The sequence below is a fragment of the Chiloscyllium plagiosum genome, unplaced genomic scaffold (assembly GCF_037043375.1).
Source record: "Chiloscyllium plagiosum isolate Xiang-an unplaced genomic scaffold, Cpla_swu_hap1 HiC_scaffold_3, whole genome shotgun sequence".
Taxonomy (NCBI): Eukaryota; Metazoa; Chordata; class Chondrichthyes; order Orectolobiformes; family Hemiscylliidae; genus Chiloscyllium; species Chiloscyllium plagiosum.
In genome coordinates, this window is record NW_028270141.1 from 78,755,638 (window position 1) to 78,783,560 (window position 27,923).

The 27,923-nt window shown below is 37.4% G+C and overlaps 1 protein-coding gene across 1 annotated transcript in view; it reads left to right on the forward strand.

Moving 5' to 3' along the window:
* Positions 1-27,923, forward strand: part of man1a1 (mannosidase, alpha, class 1A, member 1) — a 469,900-nt gene that overhangs the window by 139,746 nt on the left and 302,231 nt on the right. Inside the window, exon 2 of the mRNA XM_043684356.2 lies at positions 20,889-20,985. Coding sequence (XP_043540291.1) covers positions 20,889-20,985 — 97 coding nt within the window. The remainder of the gene's footprint in view (positions 1-20,888; positions 20,986-27,923) is intronic.

Below are 27,923 nucleotides of genomic sequence, written 5' to 3' on the forward strand. Positions count from 1 at the left end.
AGGCACTGCACCCCACAGAGGCTGGTCGCCTCCAAATAAGCATAATGAGAGTTAGTGGTAAGAAATGAAACTAAGAGACATAAGATACATCGTGTGAATATGTACGAAATGCATGTGTGTCACTGAATATAAAGTGACCTGACAGAAGTATGCAAATGATAGGTGACCTTCAGCTCCAAAGTAAAGGGCTGAAGTGGCGTGAGAGTAGGACCAACCATAGGTATGATAATGCACTGAGGCTGGAGTTTACTGAGCCTTGCATAAATGAAGGGATTTTGAATTCATGGACCATGCCGGGCCATTCAGGTGAGGACACAGTTGGATGAATGCTTAAACAAGCAAGTGATAAGATGCAACTGCAAGGTAACTGCTCTGACCTCTGTCAGAAATTGGCACTGTCTAGTTTCTGAGGGAAGAATGAGAGAGAATTAGCATACAGGTTAGATGAGCTGAGCTAATAATGAGGAGCAATTGCATGGAAGTAAAGAGAGACATGCTTAGTAATGAGGAAATCACCAATTCGATGAAACAGACTAAACGGGAGGAGGAAGACCCAGAAAAATGGTGCACTGAGAACAACCTAGCTCTCAATGCCAGTAAAACCAAGGAATTTATGATTGACTTTTGGCGCGATGTTTCCCATACCTCCCTACACATTAACAGCACAGAGGTGGAACGAGTGGAGTGTGTCAAGCCCCTGGGAGTGGTCATCCACAACAAGTTTTTTTTGGACTCTTCATGTGGAAGCACTGGTTACAAAGACCCAACATGGTCTCTTCTTCCTCCGGCTTCTGAGGAAATTTGGCACCTCGGCGAATACCCTTGCCAACTTTTATAGGTGTGCCATCGAGAGCATTCTGTCTGGATGTATCACTACCTGGTGTGGTAACTGTACCATTCAAGATCAGAGGCGGTTATAGATAGTGGTGAACTCTGCCCGGACAATCGCAAAGGCCAACCTAACATCTGTAGAATCCATCTACCAGGCCCGCTGTCAAGTAAAGGCCACCAGCATTCTCAAAGATCCATCCCACTCTGGTAATGTTTTTCTACAACTTCTACCATGGGGAGAAGGTACAAAAGCCTGAACACATGCACCAGTTGGTTTCAAAATAGTTTCTGTCCAACTGTTGTTAGTGTACTGAATGAACTCGCAAAGTCTTAGCATTTGTGTTTTTGTTTTTGCTGCTGTTTATCTATTATTTACTTGTCTATGCTAATTAACTATGTGATCTGCCTGTATTGCTTGCAAGACAAAGTTTTTTTTTACTGTGCCTTGGTACACGTGACAATCAATTCAATTCATATCAAATAAACCTTGAGAGCTAAGACCGAGTTTTTTCTTTCTTTCTCTCTCTCTCTCTCTCTCTCTCTCTGGCAATATTCCAATTGTTCCTTCTTGCAATTTTTTCCCAACCTTTTTCATCATTGTGCACACTGCTAGAGGGATCAGAAAATTTCACCCCAAAATCTTTAGTTGTCAGTTTGTGTAAGATAAAAAAATAAAATGGCCTGTTACCACTGTCAATACTGATTTCTCAAACCCAGCCAGAAGCCGCTGATCAGAATGAGTTTGAATGTGTACTTTCACAATTTGACTCTATGATTACATTATGTAGTCAGTTTGAATTCGCAAATCATGTCCCCATTGATTTAAAATGTATTCATAGAGTACAATCATCAAGCTAAATTATCTTTCTCTAATTTAGTGGCATGAAGCAAACTGATTAAAAGCTGGATTTCTGATGAAACAGTAGGTAGCAAGACATGACAGAAATGGACCAGCATACCAACATGAACGGCATTTTGTAAGGGCCCTAACACAAGCCGCTTGAAACTGGCTGTGTAGCAACGTCTTATCTTCTGGTGTCAACACCAAAATGTAGGCTTACTAATGTTTTGACCACTTTCTCCATAAATAATGAAGCAAAGTGAAAACTAGCTTACGTGAGGTGCATTTTTGACCGGGATGAATACTTTGTAAGTTGTGAAGACTGTTGAAAACCATTCATTGCAATGTCGGTGAGATTCCAGGTAGTAGAGTCATAGAGCTGTACAGCAAGGAAACAGATCCTTCGGTCCAAATCGTCCACACCAGATATCCTAAACTGATCTAGTTCCATTTGCCAGCATTTGGTCCATGTCCCTCTAAACCTTTCATATCCTTATAACTGTACAATGTCTTTTAAATGTTGTAAGCTCATTGCATGTACCCACCACCTTCTGCGTGGAAAAAGGTGCCCCTCTCATTTTAAAACTATACCCTTTAGTTTTGGACTCCCCTAGCCTGGGGAAAAGGTCTTGTCTATTTATCCTATCCATGGCCCTCATGATTTTATAAACGTCAATCAGGTCACGCCTCAGTCTCTGGCACTCCCAGGGAAAATAACCTTGGCTGATTTAGCCTCCTCTTCTGGCTAAAATCCTCCAATTCTGGCAATATCCTTGTAAATCTTTTCTCAACCCTTTCAAATTTCATAATTCTTTTCCTATAGCAAGGAGACCAGGATTGAATGCAGTATTCTAACAATGGCTGCAGTGGTTGCCAAGCCACAATGTTATCAAAATTAAATTCTGGTTAAATGCAGTGTGTGAAACATGTTATACAAGTATTATCAAGCATAATTGGACACTGAATTGCATCAGGTGATTTCAGGAGTAGATGATCAAATATTTCACCAATGGGGTTAGTTTTAAGGTGTGTCTTAAAGGAGGAAAGGATTTGGTGAGGTTGAGAAAGGGATTTTCATTACTGAGGACCAGCACAGCTGAAGACAGTTGGAAAAGGTGTCAACTTATTATAGTTGCTCAGTCTTTATATCAACCTGGCAGAACTTTAAATTTATCAGTGTTTTGTGCATTAAAGTGGATTACTATACTGAAGTTTGGTTTGGCAAAATCTGCCAGCTGTTGTGAATTTGCTATAAAATTAAAATTTGCAGTTGAGCCAGTGGAATTGGCAACCTATTGTATGTTGGGTTTTCTTGTTTGTAATGTTTAAATGGATTTTGTTATTGTAGTGTCCAAGGTTTTCTGAGAGAATTGGCATGCTATGAATTCGTCCTTCCAACTACTTGCTCAAGGCAAACTGGTGGGAAGAGGAAATAACAGGAGATACTGTATATACTAAAGTAATACTCAACTTCATGTCAAAGTCAACCCAAACCTCTGGCCAAAAATCTCCTCAGTTTTCAAAACTCTTGTGCATAAGGTGCCCTTAGTTTTTGAGGGATAAGTATCAAAGCTTGTTTTTCATGTTACTAATTGCTGAATTCACGTTGAAACAAATCAATAGAAATAGAATGTGAATCACCTATCTACAACAGTAAGTAGTACAGAATGTCAGTAAGGAACTGCGAGGTGGGGGAGAAAGGCTTGAACCAGTAAAATTCACACTTGCTATTCTATCACCTCTTCTCATGAGTTCCATCCAGCCTGCCTTCTGGAAAGGACCTCTGGAATTTCCCCCTGTTTTTACAGTGGAATCTTTTGGGTCCCATGAATGTAGGAATTGGCTTTCTACCAGTTTGACAGGAATGAGCAGCACACGTATCATTCTTATTTGCATTGGAGGGTTTGAGCTATAGGGACAGGGTGAATAGATTAGATTCCCTACAGTATGGAAACAGGCCCTTCGGCCCAACCAGTCCTCACTGATCCTCCGGAGTAACCCACCCAGACCCATTTCTGACTAATACACCTAACACTATGAGCAATTTACCATGGCCAATCCACCTAACCTGCACACTTTTGGACTGTGGGAGGAAACCGGAGGAAACCCACGCGGACACGGGAAGAATGGGCAAGCTCCACACAGACAGTCGCCTGAGGCTGGCGCTGTGAGACAGCAGTGCAAACCACTGAGCCACCATGGGGTTATTTTCCCTGCAGCATTGCAGGTTGAGATGTAACCTTACAGAGGCTTATAAAATCATGAGGGTCATGTATAGGGTCAACAGACAAGATCTTTGCCCCAGGGTAGGAGAGTGCAAAACTAGTGGGCATAGGTTTAAGGTGAGAGGGGAAAAATTTCCAAGAAACCTGAGGGGAAACATTTTCACAAAGGGTGGTGTGTGTGGAATGAGCTGCCAGAAGAAGTGGAGGACGCTGGTATAATTACAACATTTAAAAGGCATTTTGATGGGTTTAGAGGTATATGGACCAAATGCTGGCAAAATGGGATGAGGTCAAATGGGGATATCTGGTTGGCACAGGTGAGTTGGACTGAAGAGTCTGACTCTTCCATGTTCGATGACTCAATTCCAGACTACCCCATCACATCTCTGGCCACCACAGATTACTGTCCTCCTCTCTGGCTTGGCTGCCTCCTATCCCTTTGTGTTCAGATAAGCATTCCCTCCCAACTCTCACCACCTTGCTCTCTCTATTTATTTTAACAAAAGACCAGTTTATATTTCTAATTGCTTTCCTTGCTAGAGAAATCTTAAATCTCAAAGTGCTAGTTTGAGCGTGAACTTGAGGAAAGCGACGTTTACTCTGGGTATATACATAGATCAAAGTTGGACTTTTATTTCCAGTTACCAGGTTTTTTTGATAAAAGGAAAAGCATTTATGTTTTTAATCTGCTTGTGCTCGCGGAATTCAAAAGTAGCTGTGAATTAAGATGGTTGTGTACTTTTATGTACTTCTAGCTTATTTATTATACCAATATTTGGAGTGGAAATCAAATATTATTAGCCAAAATATGTCAACTGATATAAACTTCACACTATGGTTGAAGTTATTTTTAGATCCTCAAGTGCACAAGCTGTCCCAGTGAATCTACGCCACTACTTCAGCTTTACAAAGAAATGCTAGAGGTAGCAGTTAAAGTCCAGAGCAAAGCAAACAGTTCTCCCGTGTTCTGATCACATTGTGTAGTTTTAGCAAAGGATTTTGAGGTGTTACACTGGTACAACATTTTTTTCATTAAAAAAGGCATTTTATCAATTTCCTTTTTTCATTTCCTTTAATTGCATTAATAATACAAGATTTTATTGAGAATAGGCTGTTTAAATTTTGATATATTTCAGTAGGGATTCAACAAGATTGTAACATCTGTTTAATTCCATTCCCTCAAGTTGATGTAAATGAGAATGTGAATTTCTGGGGGTCACATTAGCAAATCTGCAAATTCCTGTGTGGAAATACTAAATGTTTAATTTAAATTAAAGCAATAGGTGATAAATTTGTGCTTCAATATGAGAAGTGATCTTTTAAGAGTATGTTCTGACGATTCAGAAAATACTTTAAAATACTTTGAAATAAAAGACTGCTGACTTTGTTTGTGTTCCTCAAATAGGCCAGATTTATTACCCATTCCGAACTCAGTGGGATGAGACCATTTCAGAAGGCACTTAACAGTCAACCACATTATTGAGAGTCTGGAGTCACATGTGGGCCTTACTAGGATTGAATGACATATTTCCTTCTCTAAAAATGCTACTGTGTCAGATGAGTTTTTACCACAATTGACAACGGTTGATATAGCTATTGAGTGTATTCAACCCATGTCTCCAGAACATTGGTCTCGAGTTTTGGATTATTAGTTTAGTGACAATATCATGGTCTTTGAAGAGTTACAGTCAAATGAAAGCTTTTCAGTTGTTTCAATTTTATAGACACTTTACTGACAATTTTTTTTTCTCTTATTCAAATTGATTATTCTTTTGTTTTGCTTTCAAGCAACCAAAAGAAGAAAAAAGTGACTATTAAATATTTAGTGCAAAAGATTTGCAATCGTCAGATCGTTGATGCTATTAAGAATACAGAAGGATAAAAAGCTGTTAGCAGGAGGGCTCAAGAGAAGAGAGTTATGGTTTGAAAACCATCAGCCTTCTGACCATTGGGAAGTGGTATAGATCATTTCTGGTGATTTTTGTCAGAGAGAGACCATGATCTGTTTTGTCCAAACTATTATCCATTTATTTGTATCCTTTGTAGTCAATGCTGCCTTTTGCCACATGATGAGTATACAATGGGAAATGGCAAGTAGTTATCTTATAATGGGCCAAGTGTTATCTTGGCCACTTTAAGGAGATATGAAGAGTCCATTAAGTTGCTAGTTGCTTCACAAGTGAACCAATGAATCATTCAGTTGTACCTAGTTTGTCAAATGTTGTCTTTAAAAGGTGCAGTGGATGCTGGTGGAGCAGGGTTTCTGAGCCTGTGGCCTGTCTGCTTTTCTTTCTGTTACTTTTTCTTTTCTCCACACTCCTTTTTTTTTCACATTTTACTTACCTCTTGATAAAGAGCTTGACTGTAGCAGCGGTGAGTAGGCCCAGCATGGACTCATGTCAGTCAGCATCTCTGCAAGATGGCAGACGAATAGGCTCCCTCTTCTTCCCTTTTCTTTCTTCTTTCCTCTTTTTTTTTAGCCTTTTGTTAAGCTTTTATTTCCTCCTGACTTACTGTCTGGAGAGTGGCAGAATATTGGGGTGGTTGAATTTGGCAGCTTAATGTCCAGTGCATTTCCAGTGCCCAGTGCATGGACCGAAGGAAAGGCCAAGACCCAGCACAGATGGCATCTGGTTCGGAGCTTTGGTAGTCTGAGCTTCCAGGAGTGAGCTCAGCGTGGTGATGGAGGGTCCCCTAACATCTACAACGACAATGAGAGCAGGGAGACCGAGCCAGCGTGGTGAAAGCATGTGAAAGTGGAAGAGTTTGAGCCCTTATAGGAAGTGCAGTTCCAGCATGGCTAAGCACTTGAGAAAAACTGCAATGGTTGAACTTTTAGCTTTACTACTTTATTTTTCAATTTAACACTGAGAAGGACTGTAGTGTTTAACTTTTAAATGTGTTCCTTACTTCCTTCTATCTTGTTCTTAAGTTTGTCTACCAAGGTAGTTGTACCTTAGATGGTGCCATGTGTGGCAACATTGAAAATTTTTCACTGCATGCACTGCATACTTTTATACTTGAGTCCATGTGACAATAAAGCTGATATCTAAATCTAAAAGTTCCATGTGTGACTGTATTTGGTCTGTTTTCCACAATGTCATGATTGCTGAAGAAAGGGTGAAATTAGATTATGATATCTGCTTTTGTTCTATTCTGGCAAATTAATGAGAGTAATCATGTAACATATATCAGGAGCATTGAGATTTGCTAGCTCTTGTTCAGCTCTCAGAATGTACTTCATAATGCACTGTCTGAATATTATCATGTAATGTTTGTGGTTCTAACAATATCCAAAAAGCACTCATAGTTATTTGATTAGTTTTCCCATATTACAGTCCAATTATGGGGTGGATTTAGGTCAGACTTAAAACCTTTTGTGTTCTAGATAAAAGATGATGTTGCAGGAAGAAAAATATAAAGAAATTGAATGAAACCCTCATAGATTGTGTTGTATGTGAAGTAAGCTTGGTGCTAACAGGTTTATATAATGTTTGTCTTGAGAGATTTGCAGAGACGCTATGCTAATATTGCTGAATGGAAGTCTTCAAAGATCAAGATTATTTCCAGGGGTTAAACAGGACTCCCTCACTGCTCAAAAAAAATTTTCATTACCCAGGAAGATCCACAGTTCAGATTAGGTTTGCTCGCTGAGCTGAAAGGTTTGTTTTCAGATGTTTCATCACCATGCTAGGTAACTTCATCAGTGAGTCTCCAGTGAAGCATTGGTGTTCTGTCCTGCTTTCTATTTGTGTGTCTTGGTCTCTTAAGGTGGGTGGTATCATTTCCAGTTCTTCTTCTTTTCAGAAGTTGCTAAATGGGGTTCAAATCAACATATTTATTGATAGGATTCTGGTTTGAATGCCAGGCCTCTAGGAATTCCCATGCATGTCTCTGTTTAGCTTGTCCCGGGATGGATGTGTTGTTCCAGTCAAAGTGGTGTCCCTCTTCGTCTGTATGTCAGGGTACTAGTGATAGTGGGTCACATCTTTTGTTGGCTAGTTAGTGTTTGTGTACCCTGGTAGCTAGTTTTCTACATGTCTGTCCGATGTAGTGTTTGTTACAGTTCTCGCATGGTATTTTGTAAATGACATTCGTTTTGCTGGTTGGTTGTATAGGGTCCTTTAGGTTCATCAGGAGATGTTTCAGTGTGTTGGTAGGTTTGTGCGCTGCCATGATGCCAAGGGGTCAGAGTAATCTGGTAGTCATTTCAGAGATGTCTTCGACACATGTGGCTAGAGCTACAAATCTTCTCAAAAATCACGAAGATCCACAGTTTAGAATGGTACCTGACCACTCCGTTTTGTCAGTAGCATCAGAGTGAAATGGAAATTTGTGGGGTTTTTTTTTTAGCTGACCAGTTTAGTTATTCATGGAACTGAGTCGGTACAAAATTGAAGTGTATGTTTTGGTTTATTGTGCTCTCCATACTTTTTGAAATTTGTTTTGGCAGTGAAGTGGAAATGTGATGTATGTATGATGTGTGCTCAAGAGCCTGTGGAAAACAAGTCTAAGAACGTAAGCCACAATTTCAAGTAATGTATGCAACTCCTAAACCTATTGTATGCCTTATGCATCACTTGTTATGGCACTTGAAATGCAAGAGTGAACTTGGGTTGACTGGCAGGTTATGTTTCAACTTGGGTGTTTGAGAGATTCAAACTACTGTAGAGCCTTCAGTCAGTCTGCTTCACTCAGCTGTAGGTCTCCAGTGCAGATTTTAAAGAATATTTAGATGGTTTTGAGCATGAAAAAGAGCTCAAGGAAAAAGTAGATTAGCATGTGACTTAGATCACACTCCTATAGTTCCTTGGTCAAATTAAATACAGGAACAAAGTAAGTCTAAATGATATTTCTTTGCTTTCATATTGTAGAGTATAGGGTATAGCATGATATTGCTGTAGAATTCTAATTACAAAAATGGTTATGATAGTCAAAGATAGATCTGTTCAAATTTGAATTATATATTCTCATGAATTAAGTTGTTAATGTACATTTTGAATCAAACTGTTTTTTGGCAGCAAAGTTTAAAACGTTGAATTACAAATGAGTGTTCGTAGGTTCATTAGTCAGATCATATACAATAAAGAAATTAAGGAAAAAAAAAGATTTCCACACTTATCTATTGAACATATGGTGAGTGATTTTAACTTGGATATTGATCTGAAGCATAGTTATTCTTTTGAAAAATACTAGGTAGCCTTCCTAATAATTTAATGAAAGCAAATGTTTCTGCAACTCATGCCATTAAGTGCCCTTTCTTTCTTATTTTGTATGATCATAGCTACCTATGTGTCGATTCTTATCTACCATTTTCTGTTGCAGATTTCAAACTGAATACCTTAGCTGTCGTAGCCTTTTTTAAATTCATTTGTATGACATGGGCGTCACTGGCTGACCAGCATATATTGCCTGTCCCTAGTTGCGTTTGAGTAGATGGTGGTGAGTTACTTTTTTGAAATGTTGCAGTCCACCTGCTGTGGGTTGACCCATGATACTGTTAGGGACGGAATTCCAGGATTTTAAGCAGGTGACATTGAAGGAACAGCAATATATTTCTGGATCAGGATGGCTTGGAGGGTAACTGGCAGGTGGTTGTGCTCCCATGTATCAGGTTTCCTTGTGCTTCACCTCTAAGAAACAGAGGTGAAGTTCTGGTTTGTATCTTATAGGTGGAACACACTGCTGTTGCTGAGTGTTAGTGGATGTGGTGCCAATCATGTGGACTGCGTTGACCTGGTTGATGTCAAGCTTCTTGAGTGTTGTTGAAGCTACAGCCATTCAGGCAAGCAAGGAGTATTCCATCGCCCTCCTGACTTTATTCTGTGAAGATGATGGACAGGCTTAAGGGAGTTTAGTACAAGCATTTTTTTTTTATAAACATAGCTGATGCAGGATTATGAGAATTTAAAATCAGCCCTTATAATAAAATGAGTAATTATTTTTAACAAAGTCCTTGCCTATTAGTATTACATGTTGTCATGGCTACACATTTGAATACATGGTATTTTGTCTTAGCTTGCAGTATTTGTCTCAACGTATGCAAACTCTTTATTTTGCTGTCAAGTCATCAAACTTAAAAGACATTTGGAATAAATTTCTACAACATATATTGAGAAATCTAATTTTAAGGAATAAAAACATATGGTGAAATTACATCGATAAACATAAATGTCATTCAGTTCTGTTGACTGGATTAAATATTTGGTTTGTCACTCTCCTCTACTTACATTTACCATTAACCATCTGTTTTAAAAAATTCTCAAGGTCAAGGACCAGGCTCGCAGGAAAGTAGTCTGACACAGAACAAACAGCCAAGAGGCGAGTCTGCTAGAATATAAGTGTTTTATTCCCCGCAGCGTCGCCACAACCAGGTCTCGTACTTACAACGGGTCTGGTTTATACTCACTCTACATGTTACCGGAACTGGGAGCCGTCAGTTCTCTTAGAGCGGTTGCCAACAACCCACGCTCGGCGGTTAAACGTAACCCCGGAGCAGACTCACCGAACTGGAGACTTTTCCAGCTGATATACTCTTTTCCAGATGTAAACATTCATGTGAACAGCAGAGCAAGGCTAAAAAACACATTCCATTCTGGTTACATACAGATAAGAAGATTCACACGGGGAGGTGTGTAATAAGATTCACACGGGACTAAGCAACACCTCCATTCCGGTTAGATTCACACATGTATTGGGACATAATTTTACACCACACCATCTCCCCCAAACCTGCCATCGTGGAATTCAGACATGTATTCCTGGGACATTCCCAGAGTCTCTGGTTACTAGTTCAATGACAAGGCTGTGACACCCTGTTTGAATTCCACAAAATAGGTGACAACCATTGATTGTTCAGGGCATTGCCTTGAGAAATGAACCAATCAGGATCAACCTGCCTGGTTTAGAATTTAAACAAAAGCTGACATTTAGCTCTCAACCAGCATTAATAAGTGCATTCTCTATGACAGAATCTACCAATCTGAATCTGCTTGCCAACCAATCAACACTGTTCTCTCACGCGGGATAAATGTTGGTTTTTCCCTTAAATTAATATTCTTGCAAAATGTCCAAATGAGTGCAAGATGAAGGGCTTCAACTAAATGTGTTTTTTTTCCCAGCACAAGCCAAGACAAAGTTTATGGCTCCCTGCGTCTGTTTCAAATTATGACTTATCTCTTCATACACAAGCTGTTAAAAACACATCAGTATTAAGACATTTTTTGTACAAGGTGAGGTGCGAATGACTGCCCTTGACATGTATTTGAATCCCACCATGGCAGACGATATTTGAATTGAATAAAATCTAAAATTCGAAATAAGAGCTTGTCTAATTGTAATCATGTAACCATTACTTAACAGCCCTTTGAAATGGTCTAAAGAGCCATTCGTTTACAAAGTCAGTTGGGGATGAGCAACAAATGTTGACCTTTGCAGCAAAGTTCACATTCCACATAACAATAAATGAAAAATCAGTGGATTGGAATCTGGAAACCTTCTGAGCTGAAATAAAGGTCTGACCAGAAAATTATATAGTTGAAGTCTGCGTAATCAACCTTCTAACCTCTGGTGTTTAACAGCGTGCATTCTCAATAAAAAAAGATCATGCCAATAAAGTGGAGCTGATTAGTCTCTAAGGATTTTGAATTTAATCAAATTCTTCTGGTTTATACTGAAGAAACACTGAGGGATTTAGATAAAATAATTCAGATTTGCATTGAACAATCTCCTTGATAATGCTTTTACCAATGAGGGGTGACACCATATCTCTTTGATCACTATTATATGTGACTAGCTTTCACTAATTTTGCTTGAACAAATTATAACAACTTATTTCTTCCAAAAATCATTAATTTCCAAATTCTGAATTTATAGAACCATTAATATGTAAGTTTTAGGAAAGGAATAATGCTGATCACTTGATTGAGCTGCTTAGTTTACCATAAAACTGTTGGACTTGGTTTCCTATCCAGCAGTCAAGTTAACAAAACCTGGACTTCACTTGAAGAAATTCATAGGAGGTTGGGGAATATGCAAACTTTTTCTATTCATCTTTAGAATGATTTGAGAGTTATAAATCAACCAAGAATCAATTTCTCAAACAATTGGCTCTATTAATATCAAAATGCAACTATTTTACAGATAGTTTGAGTAAAATCTCAGCAGAAGAATTATTGATGCTGTCTTTGCAGTAAGTCTGGCATGCCTGCTTGTTCCACTTCAGACTGCATTTTTCATAGTGTTGCTGCTGCTAACAAAATAATTAATTGTCAGTAGTTTTCTTTTCCTTTTTCCTGTTGTGACCTTCAAATAGCTCAGAGGTGTTGTCCTTTGAAAGTGGCGTACATACCTTGTGTGAAGCTCATCGAACACTTTACAACATGGAAGATATGTACGATTAACAGTTTGTTTCTAATCTATTCTGCTTAGACCTTCAAAATGAACTTTAGAAATTAAATTCCTTCAATCTGAATCTCACAATGAATCTCAAATGTGTAAAATACTCAAATCATATGTTGAAGAATTTTTGATATTTTGGGTTGGTAGTTGGTTGTATTCATATATGGTCCCACGTACAGTAGTGTTTGCCATTTGCCATTTGCCATGAGCAAGTGAGAGCTGTGCAGTTATTTTTCAAACAGCCATTCAAGTTTTAGCAGATTAAAAACTATTCATTTTATACTGATTTAATTTGAAACATAGCCAAAGCAATCTTACAGGATCAGAGTTCAAGCAAATGTATTCCAAACTGGGCTACTAAAGCTAATCCGTATTTAGCAGGCACTTTTGTCATAAATGCGCAAGCCTTTTGATAGTGACCAGATTTTAATATGGCCACTCAAAACAGAAAGAGTTTGCTCCTGTGTACTTGGTGATTTACAGGGGCAGAAGACTTAAAGTTTATCAATACAGACATATATGCAGCACAGTTTGATTCAGAATATATAATTTTCAATTTTACACAAATGCTGACAGTCAGTGTTTGGTTTTATCAGGTAATTGTTCTTCAAAACAATGTCAAAGCCACTAATTTGCTCAGAGCTGCTGCTTCTGAGGCTCATGGATTGTATTCTGCTTTATGCTTTCACTCCAGGAATGGTTGTGGTCTTGATCTACATGAGGGGCACAGTTGAACCGAAACCTACCTGGAACCTCGTTTAATATGAGTGGTATTTATTGCGCCTCACTGGGATAGCATACTGAAAATCAAGCCACTGCTATTCACAGGGTCTTCACACAAGTTAAAGATTTTATATAAGTACACACAATTCTCCAGTTTACACTCATGTTTTAGACCTCGTTGACCAAAAACACAGACACGGTTTTGGTACTTAACAATTAGAAATTATTGACCTGTAATAAATATTATCCACAGGCAAACAATTCTGAACTGTCAACATTATAATTACTAGTTTAAAAACTATAACCCTCTTCTAAAACACCCATTATACACGCTCATACGAACGGAAACAAATACAATGTGTAATGGCCACAGGGAAAGACTGGAAAGGCAGTTCAGTTGTCCATCTCCACAGGTTTGGCCTGTCAAGAGGTTCCCAAATACATTCACTTGCTAGCAGGATGTACAGTGACTGATCACACTTACTGTGTCTCTGTATTGGTTAAAAGCTACTGCATGTAGCAACTGATGAGGGAAATACACTGGCAATGTCTAGACTTGAGGTGCCTTTTTTTCTACTGCAGAAAAAGGCAGTTCCTTCCTTTCTGAACATCTGATCACTTCTGACTCAAACATTCACACCCACTGTACAGCTACCTGTTAGCCAATCACACAGTTGGCAGACAGAAGGCCTTTGTAATTGGATTGAAGAACAATAACCAGTTTCAACAGCTACTTGTTACTGGCTAAATCTCCATTCATACACACCTCTTGACTCCAGTTCATCTGCAACTAGACTTCCCCACAGTTTGGAAAAAAAGTGTAAACAGTCCTTAAAATGAATGTCAGGTAACTTGCTTTTAAACAGTACAGCAATCCTTTCCACGATTCTTGGTTTCTAAAGCAATACTTTCCCCGTTGCTATCCACAATTAAATATGAAGAAACATAAAGCTAAGGTATGTTGTTTACAATTTGCAGCTGATTCTTTGATTGTTTTGCTGAATTTCTTTGGAGGTCCCAAAGGGCAAAACAGAATAGAAAAAGCTGCAATAAGCAATTGTGAAAAAGTACGTGGGGCGTGTTTTTGAGATTAAGTAGCATTGTAAAGTTCAGAAATGTCATTCACGTTGCTTCCTTCAATATTTAATAAGACTGTGTCAATTGTTTGGCTGACCCTTGTAGATAAATTGCTAGTATGTAAACATGAGAATTTATCTAGGATTTCAACTTGCGTTTCAAGATCCGTGAAAGTCTAAGTGGGAGAATCACAGAATCTTTGTTTCTTAGGAAATGAAAAGGTTGTCAACTGTGAATTATTCTGTGTGATGATCTGAGGTGATGGATTGGATGTTGTTGACTGGTTGATGTTGAAGTACTTTTATTCTGTATTTCCAAAACAGTTGTGATATCCTTTCTCTGATGATGTCACTGGTCAGCTTATTTAAGTACGCAGCATCTTGACAAATTAGGTATCAATTGGACGCTTGCAGATATAGTGTTTTGGTCTTGCCTATTTTCAAAGGAGAATGCTTTAAAGATACAAAGGGCATCTTTTCTAAGTGTTGAGCTGCATCAATGCCAAGGTCTTTCATGAATACCAATTTCAGTCTGAACATCCACACTGAGGAGGGACAAAGGGTATTTTTGTTATTCATAACCTGTGGGACGCAAAATGTACAAATAGTTCTCCTTCTGATTTGGAACTCTTAATGAAAATCAGGGACTTTGTTGTGCTTTTGAAAGATCAAAGGCTATTCCTGTACATGTATATTGTTACATCACTTCTGCTGTGTTCTTTATGTATCATTATCTGTGTACAAAATCTGTAACGATTAATTATTGTCTTTTATCTAGTAATGTTACCTGTTGCAGAATAATTATTTTTTATGGTTCAAATGCAGTTTCTCATTGTAGCTTTTTCAATTTATTTTTGTTTAATCAATTTTGATATACTTGTCTTTTTTAATGTGAAGTACTTTTAAATACATTTAAATAACTTTTTCAATATCATATAATAACCTTCTCAAAGGCAGTTAGGGATGGGCAATCAGAGCTGGTCAGCCAGCGATGATCGCATTGCATGAATGAATTATACAAGTCAAAAATATTGTGGACATCCATATTGTTGGTTCTCAACTGGTGGAAATATATCAAAGACCGGTGAAAAGGAAAATAAGTTTTCTGGGCAAATAAACTGCTCATAAAGTTCCAAATCCAGAACTGCAAAATGTACTATGAGGTATTAGGTACAGTTGCTCCTTCAGTAATGATAACCTTATGTGATAAGTCCTGAATATCATTAGCAAAACTATTGAGATTTCACATTCATATTCCAAAATATAACCACTAAAACACGATTTTAAAAAAAAACTAAAATTCCTGTAATGTAATGTAATTGAAGTTGAATCTAGCGAAAGCCACAGCAAAGCTAAGGGTCTGGTCATGTGTTACATTGAGCGCACTTGTCATATTGTTTTAAAGTTTGTGAATCTGTTGATGAGCTTTTCCCAGTTTCTTTAATAGAATCTGGGGCAGCAAGTGGCTAGCTCTGCTGCCTCACAACATCAGGGACACTAGTTTGATTTCAACCTCTGGTGGCTGTCTGTGTGGAGTTTTCCCATTCTATCCATGTCTGCGTGGATTTCCTGCGGGTGGTCTAGTTTCTATCCACAGTCAAAAATCTGCAGGTTAGATGGACTGGCCATGCTAAATTGCCCATAGTGTCCACCATTGTGTAGGTAAGGTGGATCATCAGGAGGATATGCAGGATTACAGGGATAGGGTAGCATGGTGGGTCTGGGTGGAATACTGTCTGGAGGGTTGGTGTGGACTCGATGGATCGAATGGTCTGTTTCCACACTACATGGATTCTGAGTCTTCTACAATTCTTCTATGAACTGATTAACTAGGGGAGATTGCTTTAGTTGAGAGACAAGTCAAAGTATCAGAAAGGAGAGTATTGTTTGATTATTCTCACTCTCCCCACTCAGCAAAATTTTATGTTTAAATATATCCCACTTAACAAAATTAACGTTGTATTAGAATGCACATGTTTTTAGCCTTCTGTATGGTATAATACCTTGTGCTTCCAACTTCTGAAGCCCAGATGGAGAAATGCTTGCATGTTGAATCATTGTACATGTGATTGATATGCATGCTATTGTTAATAGTAATCAAAACTTTAGATTTTGGTCAGTGGAAAATTTTAAAAAATAAATTTACACTCTTAGCATTGATGTAAAAGGAAACAAATACATATTGAAGTGACTTAATAATGAGTCTTTTTGAAACTAGTAGCCTGTATTATTTCTTAACAACTAAATTATTACCTTCTAAAATGGTACCTGGCTTAAGGCATAATTTTTACAACAAGCTTTAATTCCCATGATGAAACTTGAATAGTTTGAAATCTGGAGAAATAATTTACAGTTTTTCAATAGAAGAATCTCCATAATTGATCCATAAAGAAATCATTCAAAAGGATTATGTAGAATGAGAAAAGTTTATTTTGCTGCAAGAATTGTTCCCCCTTCCCTTTTGAAAAGAGATAATGTGGTATGTTTTATATTTATAGCTGCTAATTAGATCAATATAGGGCCTTTAATTGAATGACTTAAGTTGAGTAGCTGCCTTTGATTTGTAAATTACAGAGCTGAAGGTTTGACATTCAACCCATTTTTTAAAATCTTGGTTTGCAATTTTCATTAATCACATTTGACTTTAGAAAATTAGTGTTTTGAAATAGTACATCTCCAATAAGGGTAAGCATAGTACTCACTAAAGTTTTTATTTTAACCAAGTTGCAGACATTTCAAGTTATTGTTCAAGAAGTTTCGTTTACAAAGGAGAACATGTTAAACGTCGCATTTACTTTTTAAAATACTCAAACGAGGCTAGAGCTGGGTGAATTAAGCTTACCATAGCTCATAATGAAACAGTCAGTGTTTCATGAATGTTACATGCATATGTAGTATTTGCATAAAAATACTGATAATTGAAATTATTTATTTTCACTTGTGTTCCTGTCAGAAAAAAGATGCTGGTTTTACTTTGCAGCCAAACTTTACTTGTTAGATGCATTTGGTTAAGAGTTACACTTCAGTCTTTTTGCCTGGGTAGACATTAGTGGTAAAATTACCAGTGCCCTTGAGGTTTACAGAGTATTTCTGTTTTTATTGCCTTGGTCAACCATGGTATTTATTCAATATCTAACTACTTCAACACTTCTTATTAGGAATTATTTACAATTCTATACAAGTCTGAGTGGTTTTGATTTTGAAATTCATTTGGGTGTTGTCCTACTTGCACAACATAATCTATCTTCCTCTCAAAAGCCAAGATCTGGGTTGAATGCTTCTATTTACAGTACAATCCTTCAGATATAAAGAGGAGTGTACACATGCCTGCATTTTAATACAATAAAACTTGTTTGCTAACTGAGATTGAATTAATGGATGAATTATCAAGATCTAACAATCCTCTTCATTCTGATTGCAATACTTGCTGCTGCAAAGGGATTTATTTGGCTTTCTTTATCATTTTATAACAGCAGCCGTATGCTCATAGCAAATGAATAGGTCCAGAAAAGTTGAAATAGACAACTGGTAGGGAGACAAAATGAGGGATTTTGCGAGTGAGTGAATTAATTACTGATTAGGATGCTCAAGTGCAATGTTTATTATCAGTTGAGAGTTTGGTTTTTAAATTCCTTAAGCAAGAAAAGGGGAAACATATGAATTATTTCAGAATGTAAACATCTAGGAAGCTCCCCTGCTGTAGATATAAACTCTTAATTTGAATGCACGAACTGGTCTTTTTAAATTGACTTCCCTATTATATCTGATATAAGCTCTGCTTTTGGAGTATTTGTTTACAGAATTACTTCAGTTCATTTATTGATGTCAGAAGCTTTTGTTACAATGTTGGTAAATTCAAGCACTGAATCTGCAGGTTCAGTCTCGCAACTGTTTTCAAGCCTGCAAAGTCAATATCTGTCTGCTCACCTTTGATTAACCAAGTGAACTCTCTATAACTGTAGGGATTTCTTCAAAGTTTGGATGTTTTCTCATGCTGATGAATGATTTAATGCAATTTCTCACTTTTTGCAGAAAATAAAACATTGCTTTAGAGAAGGGAATTGTCTTAGATATTTCTGGAATTACTATCCTTTTCCAACAAGAAATACAGTTTATTTCAACAACAGACAGGTTAGATAAAAATGTATAATCTTCCTTATGCTATCCAGTAGTGACCTCTATCAAAATGATCAGGTGAAAATCTTAATTGCATAATTTCTGAAGAGAAGACCAGGACTATTTGACCTGGTATTCTTGTCTATTAAATAACTACCTAGAAAGAATAATTTCATTTAAATCTTGATGTGGAGAATAATCATGGAACCTGCATGGAATGGCTGTGAAATGTTCCCAGGCCATTTGTTCTCGGATGGCTACTAAAATATGCATGTAAATTAACTCAGAAAAATCTTAAATTAGAGATGCACTATTAATGACGGTTCCCTGTTGCAGGAAATCAGAAGATAAAATGCATGAATTGGTTTTCTTGTCCAAGTTCCTGAATGTCTACCTGCATTAACTGTGCAACTCAGTTACTTTAGTCCATCATTATTTTTTCCACTTTCTGCTCTTGTTTCTATTTACCTTTCCTTTATTCCTCCAAGACTCCTCTCTTGTATTGCTACACTTGCTTCTACTTTGGCATTTTAAGATGCTTTGTCCTGCCAATTCTCTACCTCACTTTTTCACCACTCCTTATTCTCCCTTGTCTTTAGCAGCTGTCATGGGCATAACCCATTATTATACAAGCTTACAGCTACCCTTTGTGCTCATCTTGACATCCTGTAATGATCTCATCAAGACTCTTGGTGCTGGCTCATTATGGGTAGTAACACTAATTGTCTGTGACGACTACCTCGCTTGACTCCTGCACATCTGTTAAATTATCAAAGTGCCAATCTAGTATTGCGTAAGCAGAAATTTCCTCCAATTAAATATTGGGAAGACTGAAGTCTTTTGTTTTTGGTCCCTGCTCCAAATTCTTATCCCTAGCTACTGACTCCATCCTTCTCCCTGGTAACAACCTCAGATTAAACCAAACTGTTCCCAAGTATTATGCCACATTTGACCCTGAAATGAGATTTCAACTGACTTCACTAAAATGCTCGATTTTAACCTCTGTTTCTTTGCCTAATTTTGGCCCTATTTCAACTCCTTTCTTGCTAAAAATCTTATCCATGTTTCTGTTACCTTTAACTCAGCTGGCTTCTCACAATATACTTTCTGTCAACTTGTTGTCAACCAAACATTCACTATCTGTGTCTTGATTCGCTTCAAGTCCTGTTCAGGTATCAATCTTACAGGTGTTGGCCTCTAATAACCTTTAGTCAAGCAGTGACATGAATTAAAAATTCTCATCCTTGTTTTCAAATCCTTCAGTAGTCTTGCTACATTGCGCTGTACTCTTCTTCAAGAAATCTAAACTCCTTAAGTATAGCCTGTTGAACATTGCTGATTTTAATCATTTCACAATTGACAGCCATGCCTTTAGTTGTCAAAGTCCTAAACTCGGGAAATCACTCCACCTCTCTACCCTTTAGTGTCATACTTTGTTTTATAAAGCTCCTATAAAGTGTCTTAAGATGTTTTATGTTAGAATTGCTATAAAAGTAAAAGTTGTTGTTATTGCAGTCTGCATTCACGAATCTAATGTAAATTTTCCTTGAGTATTATTTGGCTACATCAGACGATCAACCTCATTACAACTAACTGTTTCCACTGCATTGCATTGCATTTTGCCTTTGGTGTTCATGTGAAAATTCAGAATTGCTTCTTGCCCTGAAATCTGTATCTGTCCCCTCCACCACCGATGCCATAGTCCCAACAAAATATAGAATCAGTATCTGACATTGCATCCACTTATTGCAATGACTTTGGCAGATTCTCCCTCTCCATGATCTCTCTCCTGAGAAGTAACAGTTTTGGGAACATAAGATCCAAATTTCTCACTGAATTGCAAGTTATCCTAACATGAACATATTTATTTGTGCATACCTTGTTGCTGAGTCCATGTTCTTGAAAAAAACTATGTACTTCCCCTGATTGGAAAAAGATACCAATGGTTTTATAAATAGGTGTCACAGGCAATTTGTGGTGGACAATAAATACAACGTTGCTTGCACCAAAGAACAAATAGAATCGGTTTTATTTTTGTTAGTTGAGTCTAATTATATTCAAGGAGAAAGTGAGGTCTGCAGATGCTGGAGATCAGAGCTGAAAATGTGTTGCTGGAAAAGCGCAGCAGGTCAGGCAGCATCCAGGGAACAGGAGAATCGACGTTTTGGGCATAAGCCCTTCTTCAGGAATGAAAAGAAGGGCTTATGCCCGAAACGTTGATTCTCCTGTTCCCTGGATGCTGCCTGACCTGCTGCGCTTTTCGAGCAACACATTTTCAGCTCTAATTATATTCATTTTTGCAATTTTCCTACATTGTTGCCTTTTATCCAATTGTTTTCTCTGTGGTGCAGTTTAGAATCAGTGAGATGTCTATTTGCACATTGTACATGTTTCTACAGTTTAAAAATGGAAAATAAATAAGAGTTAAATATGTAAAGAAAATTCAGTTTCTAGAGTCAGGGTTCTGCTTGTCTTTCACTAAAAGCAATGTATTTTTTAAATATGTATCAAGTCTAGACTCTAAATGTTCAGTTGAACATGCTTTCAATTATTATTTGTCAACAAATGCTGACTGTCCTCAGATTCAACGTATATTTCTGCTTTTTGAAAAAAAAAATGATTTGTATAAAATCTGTTTGTATTAGAATGTACTGAGTATTCAATTATGTTTTGTAGATGATGAAACATGCTTGGGAAAACTATAAACGTCATGCATGGGGATCAAATGAACTAAAACCTTTATCTAAACAACGTCATTCGAGTAGTCTATTTGGTAAGTAATTTACAATTTTTTTTTCACCCCTAGAATGTAGTGTTGAGGACTGACAGCTAAGCAGAGTTTATGCACTTTTTTAAACCAGAAAAATGCATTTGACAAAAAAACATTAAGACATGTGCCCATGAGTTCGTGAGGTTGTTATTCTACACAAAGAAAGCAGGAGTGACATCATTAGATCTGCTTCCATGGTATTGCATCAACTACTTTCACAGTATGGACTGAATGTTGAAACATTCTATTCTAATATTTGTGCAAAAAAGTGCTATACAGGGCTGAAGAGATGGCAGTCGAGATGATAACAGTAACAATAATGCACAAAATTTCCCAAGACACTTCGAAGAAAATAAATATGCTCTCTTATATAGCACTTCTGTAAATTACTGAAAGGTTTTAAGTTCCTAAATATTTTCTGTGTTCATACATTGTTACTCCTTCATTGTGCTAGTGCATTATGCTCCATTTTTCCTTCTAATGTCCTCAAAATCTTGACATACTTGTTTAATGCAATGGATTATGTTAATTCTGTTAACTAATACACCACAAGATTGCTTGAAGATAAGTTTCATACATGCATTTTGCAGATATGTAGGCATAAAAATTAATATCACTGGCTTCAGAGGATTATGAAACAATGATCACATATTCTGGGCTAACTGCAAATGCTATGAAAAAAGCAACAGATTAACATTTATATTGCATTTGTCTCAACCTCCGGCCTTCCCAAAACATTTATCAACCAATTAAGTACTTTCTGAACTGCCAGTACCTGCTGTATTGTGGAAAAAATGGAAACCAATTTGAGCAATTAGCGATCTGATGATTTGTTTTCGTCCTGATTGATTGAGGGGTAAATATTTGCCTGTACACGAGGAAAAATGACCCTGATCATCTTCGAAGCGTTTCCTGGGATCATTTAAATCCAGCTGAAAGGACAGGACCACTATTTAATATCTAATATACAAACGAATACTGTGAATTTTGGAAATCTGAAATAAGAACAGAAGATGCTGCAAGTTCTCAATGGGTCAGGCAGCATTTGTGGACAGAGGAACTCAAGTTAACGTTTCAGGTTGATCACCTTTTCATCAGAACTAAACCGAAACCAAAACGGTTTTTAAGCAAGTGGAAGAAGGCAGAAGATAGAGAGAACAGAGAAGTTGACTAAGTTGAGGTTACGAGACATTACATTAGAAAATATTTTATGATGTAATATCTATAAAGAATGATCATCAATATAGTCATAGAGATGTACAACATGGAAATAAACTCTTCAGTCCAACGCATCCATGCCAACCAGATATCCTAACATTATCTAATCCCATTCACCTGCATTATCTCTCTGAATCCTTGCTATTCATTTACCCATCCAGATGCCTTTTAAAACAAAAGTTGTGTCAAAATGATGTGAGTTGCTATATTGAAAAAATCTGAATGCAGCATGACGTGATAGAGAAAGAAAAAGGCCTGCCATCCACAAAGACAAAGTGGAAGGAAAATAAAACACATTGGGCAATGTGAAGATAGAGATTATGGTCGAAAGTTATTCAACTCGTTGGTGAATCCAGAAAGCAGTAAAGTGTTGATTTAAAAGATAATGGGTTGTTCCTCAAGTTTTGATTATTGTTCCAATGGGACGCTAACATACAACTGACAGGTCAGTATAAGAGTAAGATGAAGAATTAAAATGGCAAGCAGCTGGAAGCCCAGTCAGGGCTTGCAAACTGAGATGGTCTGCAAATGGTCATCTACTCTGCATTTGGTCGTGAATACGATGTACAAAATTGAAAGGAATAGGAATAATCTCTCACTTGGAAGGGCTGTTTGGGGTGTTGTGCAGGAAGGATGGAAGAGATGCAAGGAAAGGTATTGAATATCTTCACATGCATGGAAAATGCCACAGGGAAGAGAGAGATGATTGAGGAGGCGACTGAGGGTTTTGAAGAGGGACCATGTCTTGGCAAAAGGTTAAAAGGAGAAGACAAGGGAAAATGTGCATGTTTGCAATGCGGCAAAGATAGTGGAAATGGTGGAGGATGAATGTAAACTTTGATTTACTTGTACTTCCCTTAGTTTAGTCCTCTGTATTTGCTATTCATGATGCAAATACTAAATGCTAATCACATTGTGGAGCCCAAACACAAACCTGGTTAGCACTTTAGGGAGCATCTCCTTCCTGTGCTATTGTTGCCATTACAATGTTAAAACAATTATATATAAATTGTGACAGTACAGATTGGATTAAAAAAAGTCATTCACTGTGGGGGAAAAAAAAAGTGGGTTTTGTAGGGAAGTTTTATTTTTGTCAGACTAGGACGATTAAACTGAAAGGATTTTAGCATTTGTTGGTATAATGCAAAGAAAGGGAATTTCTGGTTTTCATTTAGCAGAAGCCTCCACCAACAAATTGAACAGCTTAACCAATATCTGACTTCCTTTTATTAATGGATATAATTGGCTTTTGAACTCATCTGAGACCTAGCTTCTCTCTATTGGAAAAAATTCAATTGTAACAAGTTTGTGAGATAAGCATTGACTGCTCATGTAATTTGTTTTCTGTGCAATGGATGTTACAAGGCAATTTTGTTCAATTCAGTAAGAGCCTAAGGTGGAGAGTTATCTGTGAGAGGTATCAAATTGTCCACTTTTCTGCAGCAGCCCTTGCTTTTAGAGAAGTCCATCATACAGGTTAATAAAAAGAGTTTGAAGAAAGTAAGCTACTAAATGCCAAACTTTTAGATCTGTAATTGGAGGAATTTCAATTATGTTGAACTGTTGTCGTCACTGGGTTGCTTGTCTGTTTGTAGATACTTCTGTGAAGCACAATTACCTATATTAATTGTGTAAAATAAGAGGCAGTATTGTTGGCAGAATCCTAACAATCTTTATTGATTCTCAGCAAAACATCAAGTCCGTATTGTCCGAACTAAAATTGTCCACTTCCACCCCCAATATTCTCCATCACCACTATTGTAACTTTCACTCATTTTTTTTGACCTTGTGATTTCCACAATTCAGTTCTTAACATTTTGGTCAAAATATTTTAAGAACAAATTCATAAATGTGGCACATCTCTGCTGAATAGTTGATGAAATATGGGGATCAAAATTGCTCACAGTTCTCCAAATGTGGTCTAACCAGCAACACTTTGTACAGTTACGGTTAGACTTCTCTACTCTTACACTCTAACTCCCTTGAAATAAGGGCCAACATTCCATTAATGCCTTCCTGATAATCCATGTGCTAGCTTTCTGTGTTTCATGCACAAGACCTCCAAGTCCCTTTGTATTGCAACTTTCTGCATTTTTTCTCCATTTAAATAAAACACTTCTATTCTCCCTTCCAAATGAACAGCTTCACATTTTCCCATATAATACTCCATTTACTAACTTTTTACCCAATTAATTTATTGATATCTGTTTGAACTGTTTGGATCTCTCTCGCAATTTGTTTTCCTGGTTTGAACATCTTTAAAGTATATATTATAAATTCTTCAAATACCGAATAACTGATGACTTCCTTTTTATAATTTGGCAATTATTGCCAATTTTCAGTCCATCAGTTTGGCAGGGTTATCTCTTTAGAATATCAGAGAATGTTGATTGCCTTGCTAATCTCTTCTGATACAACTGATAAGGAGAGCTGTTACTTAAAGATATCAGTATACTACTAGGATAGCTTGCGCACACAATTCCCATTTTTAAAATTTGTATAGCTGGGAGGCAGTTACAGTTTGTCAGGGTTGACAATCCGTTAAACTGCTTCAGATAACGGTTATGATGCCATCAGTAATGATACTCTCAGATCAGAATTTCAGTATATGGATAATGGCCACAGTCACATTTCAAAATGTTCTTCATGTTTCACTTGTTGTGCAAGTCACATCTTCCCTGGCTCATCTTTGAGCAATGGAGTGTTGTAGATTTTCAAAGGAAGGTTATAATCTGAAACCATTGACCATTACTGGGATGCAGAAATGTGCTGCTTACGTAGCTGGGAGGTACATAATTGAAAAAATAGCAAGTTGTTAATTTGAAAGGTATAGAGTGTTTTCTAGAAAGGCATATAGAATTTGTGTGTCCCTATATCAATGGGAATGCTTTGTTAACTATCAGCCATGGAGTTATTTGAGGAGGCTATTTTCCCTGTGGTCATCAGGAAGTTTAATATGTTCTAGTGTATGGTGAATTAGCTGCCCAAGCAGTTCACTGTAATGACATTGTTAATTGTACACTTGTTTACTGTTGCCATCAAACATTCAAATTTAATTTCTAAATGTACTTGTTTAATGAAGAAATAGTAATAGAAGCTTTAAAACTACTCTAACAAAAACAATTGGGATGTATTGTGTGGTTTATACAAACTACACGAGGGTATGGATTGGAATCTTTTGGTGGAGTGGGAAGCATGGGGAACGTAGTGGGAGAGAAACAGTATGACTTTCTACCTTCAGTTTGGTGGCAGTACAACATAGGAACTAAGGCCCACATCAGCTGGGATTACAGTGCTATCTTTAGTAAATTTTAAATGAAAGTAAAATAGCCACCGGGATAGTTCCCAGGCATGTTATGCTTCACCAGTCTTATCTGTGGTCTTCAAATCTAATGTTTTTACAAATGACGCAAGGCAGTATTTAAAATTTAATCCTGAAGATTTATTAACGGTTGTGCAGCTCTACAAATATCTTGGAGATTTAAAAAAAAGTCTATTGCAAAAAAAATTGAAACTGATTTTTTATGCACTATAAAGAGTATTTTGAGCAAGTCTGTTTACTGTCTATAGTTATTTTGGTAATCAACATTATATTTGATATGAAAATCTGTTTGGTGATTAGATTGTGTGTTGCCTTGCGTGGAATCTTGGCTTGAATCCGTAAGGTTCTCATAGAAAATGAGACTGGGCCTTTGTTGAGCCTCGGTTCAAGTGTAAAAATGGTTCTTGCAACTATAATGGAACCCAAATTGGCACTAAATTGCTAAACTCAATCATAAGTTATAAGGAAGATTGCTAAGATAATGGCAGAGTACATTTATGCAGGTTTTAAAAATTCTATGGGCATAGTCTATTATGTAGGTTTTAAGAATTCTATGGGCATAGTCAATAGGCCACCAAATACTGTAATAACATCACATTGGGCCGGACAATAAACAAAGAAATAACTAATGCCTGTAAAAATGGTATGGCAGTTAACATGGGGAAGGGGTTTAATCTACATGTCAGTTGGTCGAACCAGCTTGATCAGGGTTAGCCTTGAGGAGAAATTCATTGAGTGTATCTGTGATAGTTTTCTTGAGCAGTATGTACTGGAACCAATGAGGGAGCAAGCTATCCTAGATCTGGTCCTCTAATGAGACAGGAATAATTAATGACCTCATAGTTAGGGATCCCCTTAGAAGGAGCGATCACAGTATGGTTGAATTTACAATACAGATGGAGAATGTAAAGATAAAATTTAATACCAGGGTCCTGTGCTTAAACAAGGGAGACTACAACAGAATGAGGGAGGACTTGGCTAAAGTCGACTGGCAACAAAGATTTTTTTGGTGGGACAGTTGATGAGCAGTGGAGGACTTTCAAAGACATTTTTCAAAGTTTTCATCTAATGTGTATTCCAGTGAAAGGAACTGTAAGGAAAAGGATAATCTGCCATGGGTGTCTAAGGAAATAAAGGAGACTAACAAATTAAAAGGGAAGGCATACAAAATGGCCAAGAACAGAAGGAAACTGGAAGATTAGGAAACCTTTTAAAGGTCAACTGAAAGCCACAAAAAGAGCTATAAAGAAAAGTCAGGTAGACCATGAGAAAAAATTAGCACAGAATATAAAGACAGAAAGCAAAAGTTTCTATAAATATATAAAATGAAAAAGAGTGCCTAAAGTAAACATTGGTCTTTTTAGAGGATGAGAAGGGGCATTTAGTTATGGGATATGATGAAGTGGCCGAGGCATTGAACAGGTATTTTGTATTGGTCTTTACAGTGGAGGACACTAATAACATGCAAGTGTTTGACAAAGGCACAAGGTAGCTGAGGACCTCGAAGCAATCATTATTGCGGAAGAGGTAGCATTAGACAAGCCAATGGAGCTAAGGATAGACAAGTCTCCTGGCTCTGATGGAATGCATCCCAGAGTACTAAAAGAGATAGTGGGAGAAATAACAACTGCACTTGTGGTAATTTTCTAAAATTCACTGGATTCTGGGGCAGTCCCAGCAAATTGGAAAACAGTAAATGTGATGCTGCTGTTTACAAAAAGGGATAGACAAAAGATGGGCAATTATAGACTAGTTAGCTTAACCTCTGTAGTACGGAAGATGCTTGAGTCTGTTATCAAGGAAGAAATAGCAGGGCATCTCGATAGAAATTGTCCCATTGGGCAAACGCAGCATGGGTTCATGAAGGGCAGGTCATGCTTAACAAATCTTTTGGAATTCTGTGAAGACTTTACGAGCAAGGTGGACAATGGGGACCCAGTGGATGTGGTGTACTAATTTCCATAAAAGCCTTCGACAGGGTGCCGCACAAGAGGTTGCTGCATAAGATAAGGATGCATGGCGTTATGGGTAAAGTATTAACATTGGTAGAGGATTGATTGACTAACAGGAAGCAAAGAGTGGGAATAAATGAGTGCTATTCTGGCTGGCAATCAGTGACTAGTGTGTGCCTCAGGGATCAGTGTTGGGTCTGCAATTATTCACAATTTATCTCGATGATTTGGAGTTGGGGACCACATGTAGTGTGTCAAAGTTTGCAGATGACACTAAGATGAATGGCAGAACAAAGTGTGCAGAGGACTGAGAAAGTTTGCAGAGAAACATAGATACTTTAAATGAGTGGGCAAAGGTCTGGCAAATGGAATACAATGTTAATAAATGAGAGGTCATCCATTTTGGGAGGAGTAAAAAGAACTATTACTTGAATGGTAAAAAGTTTCAG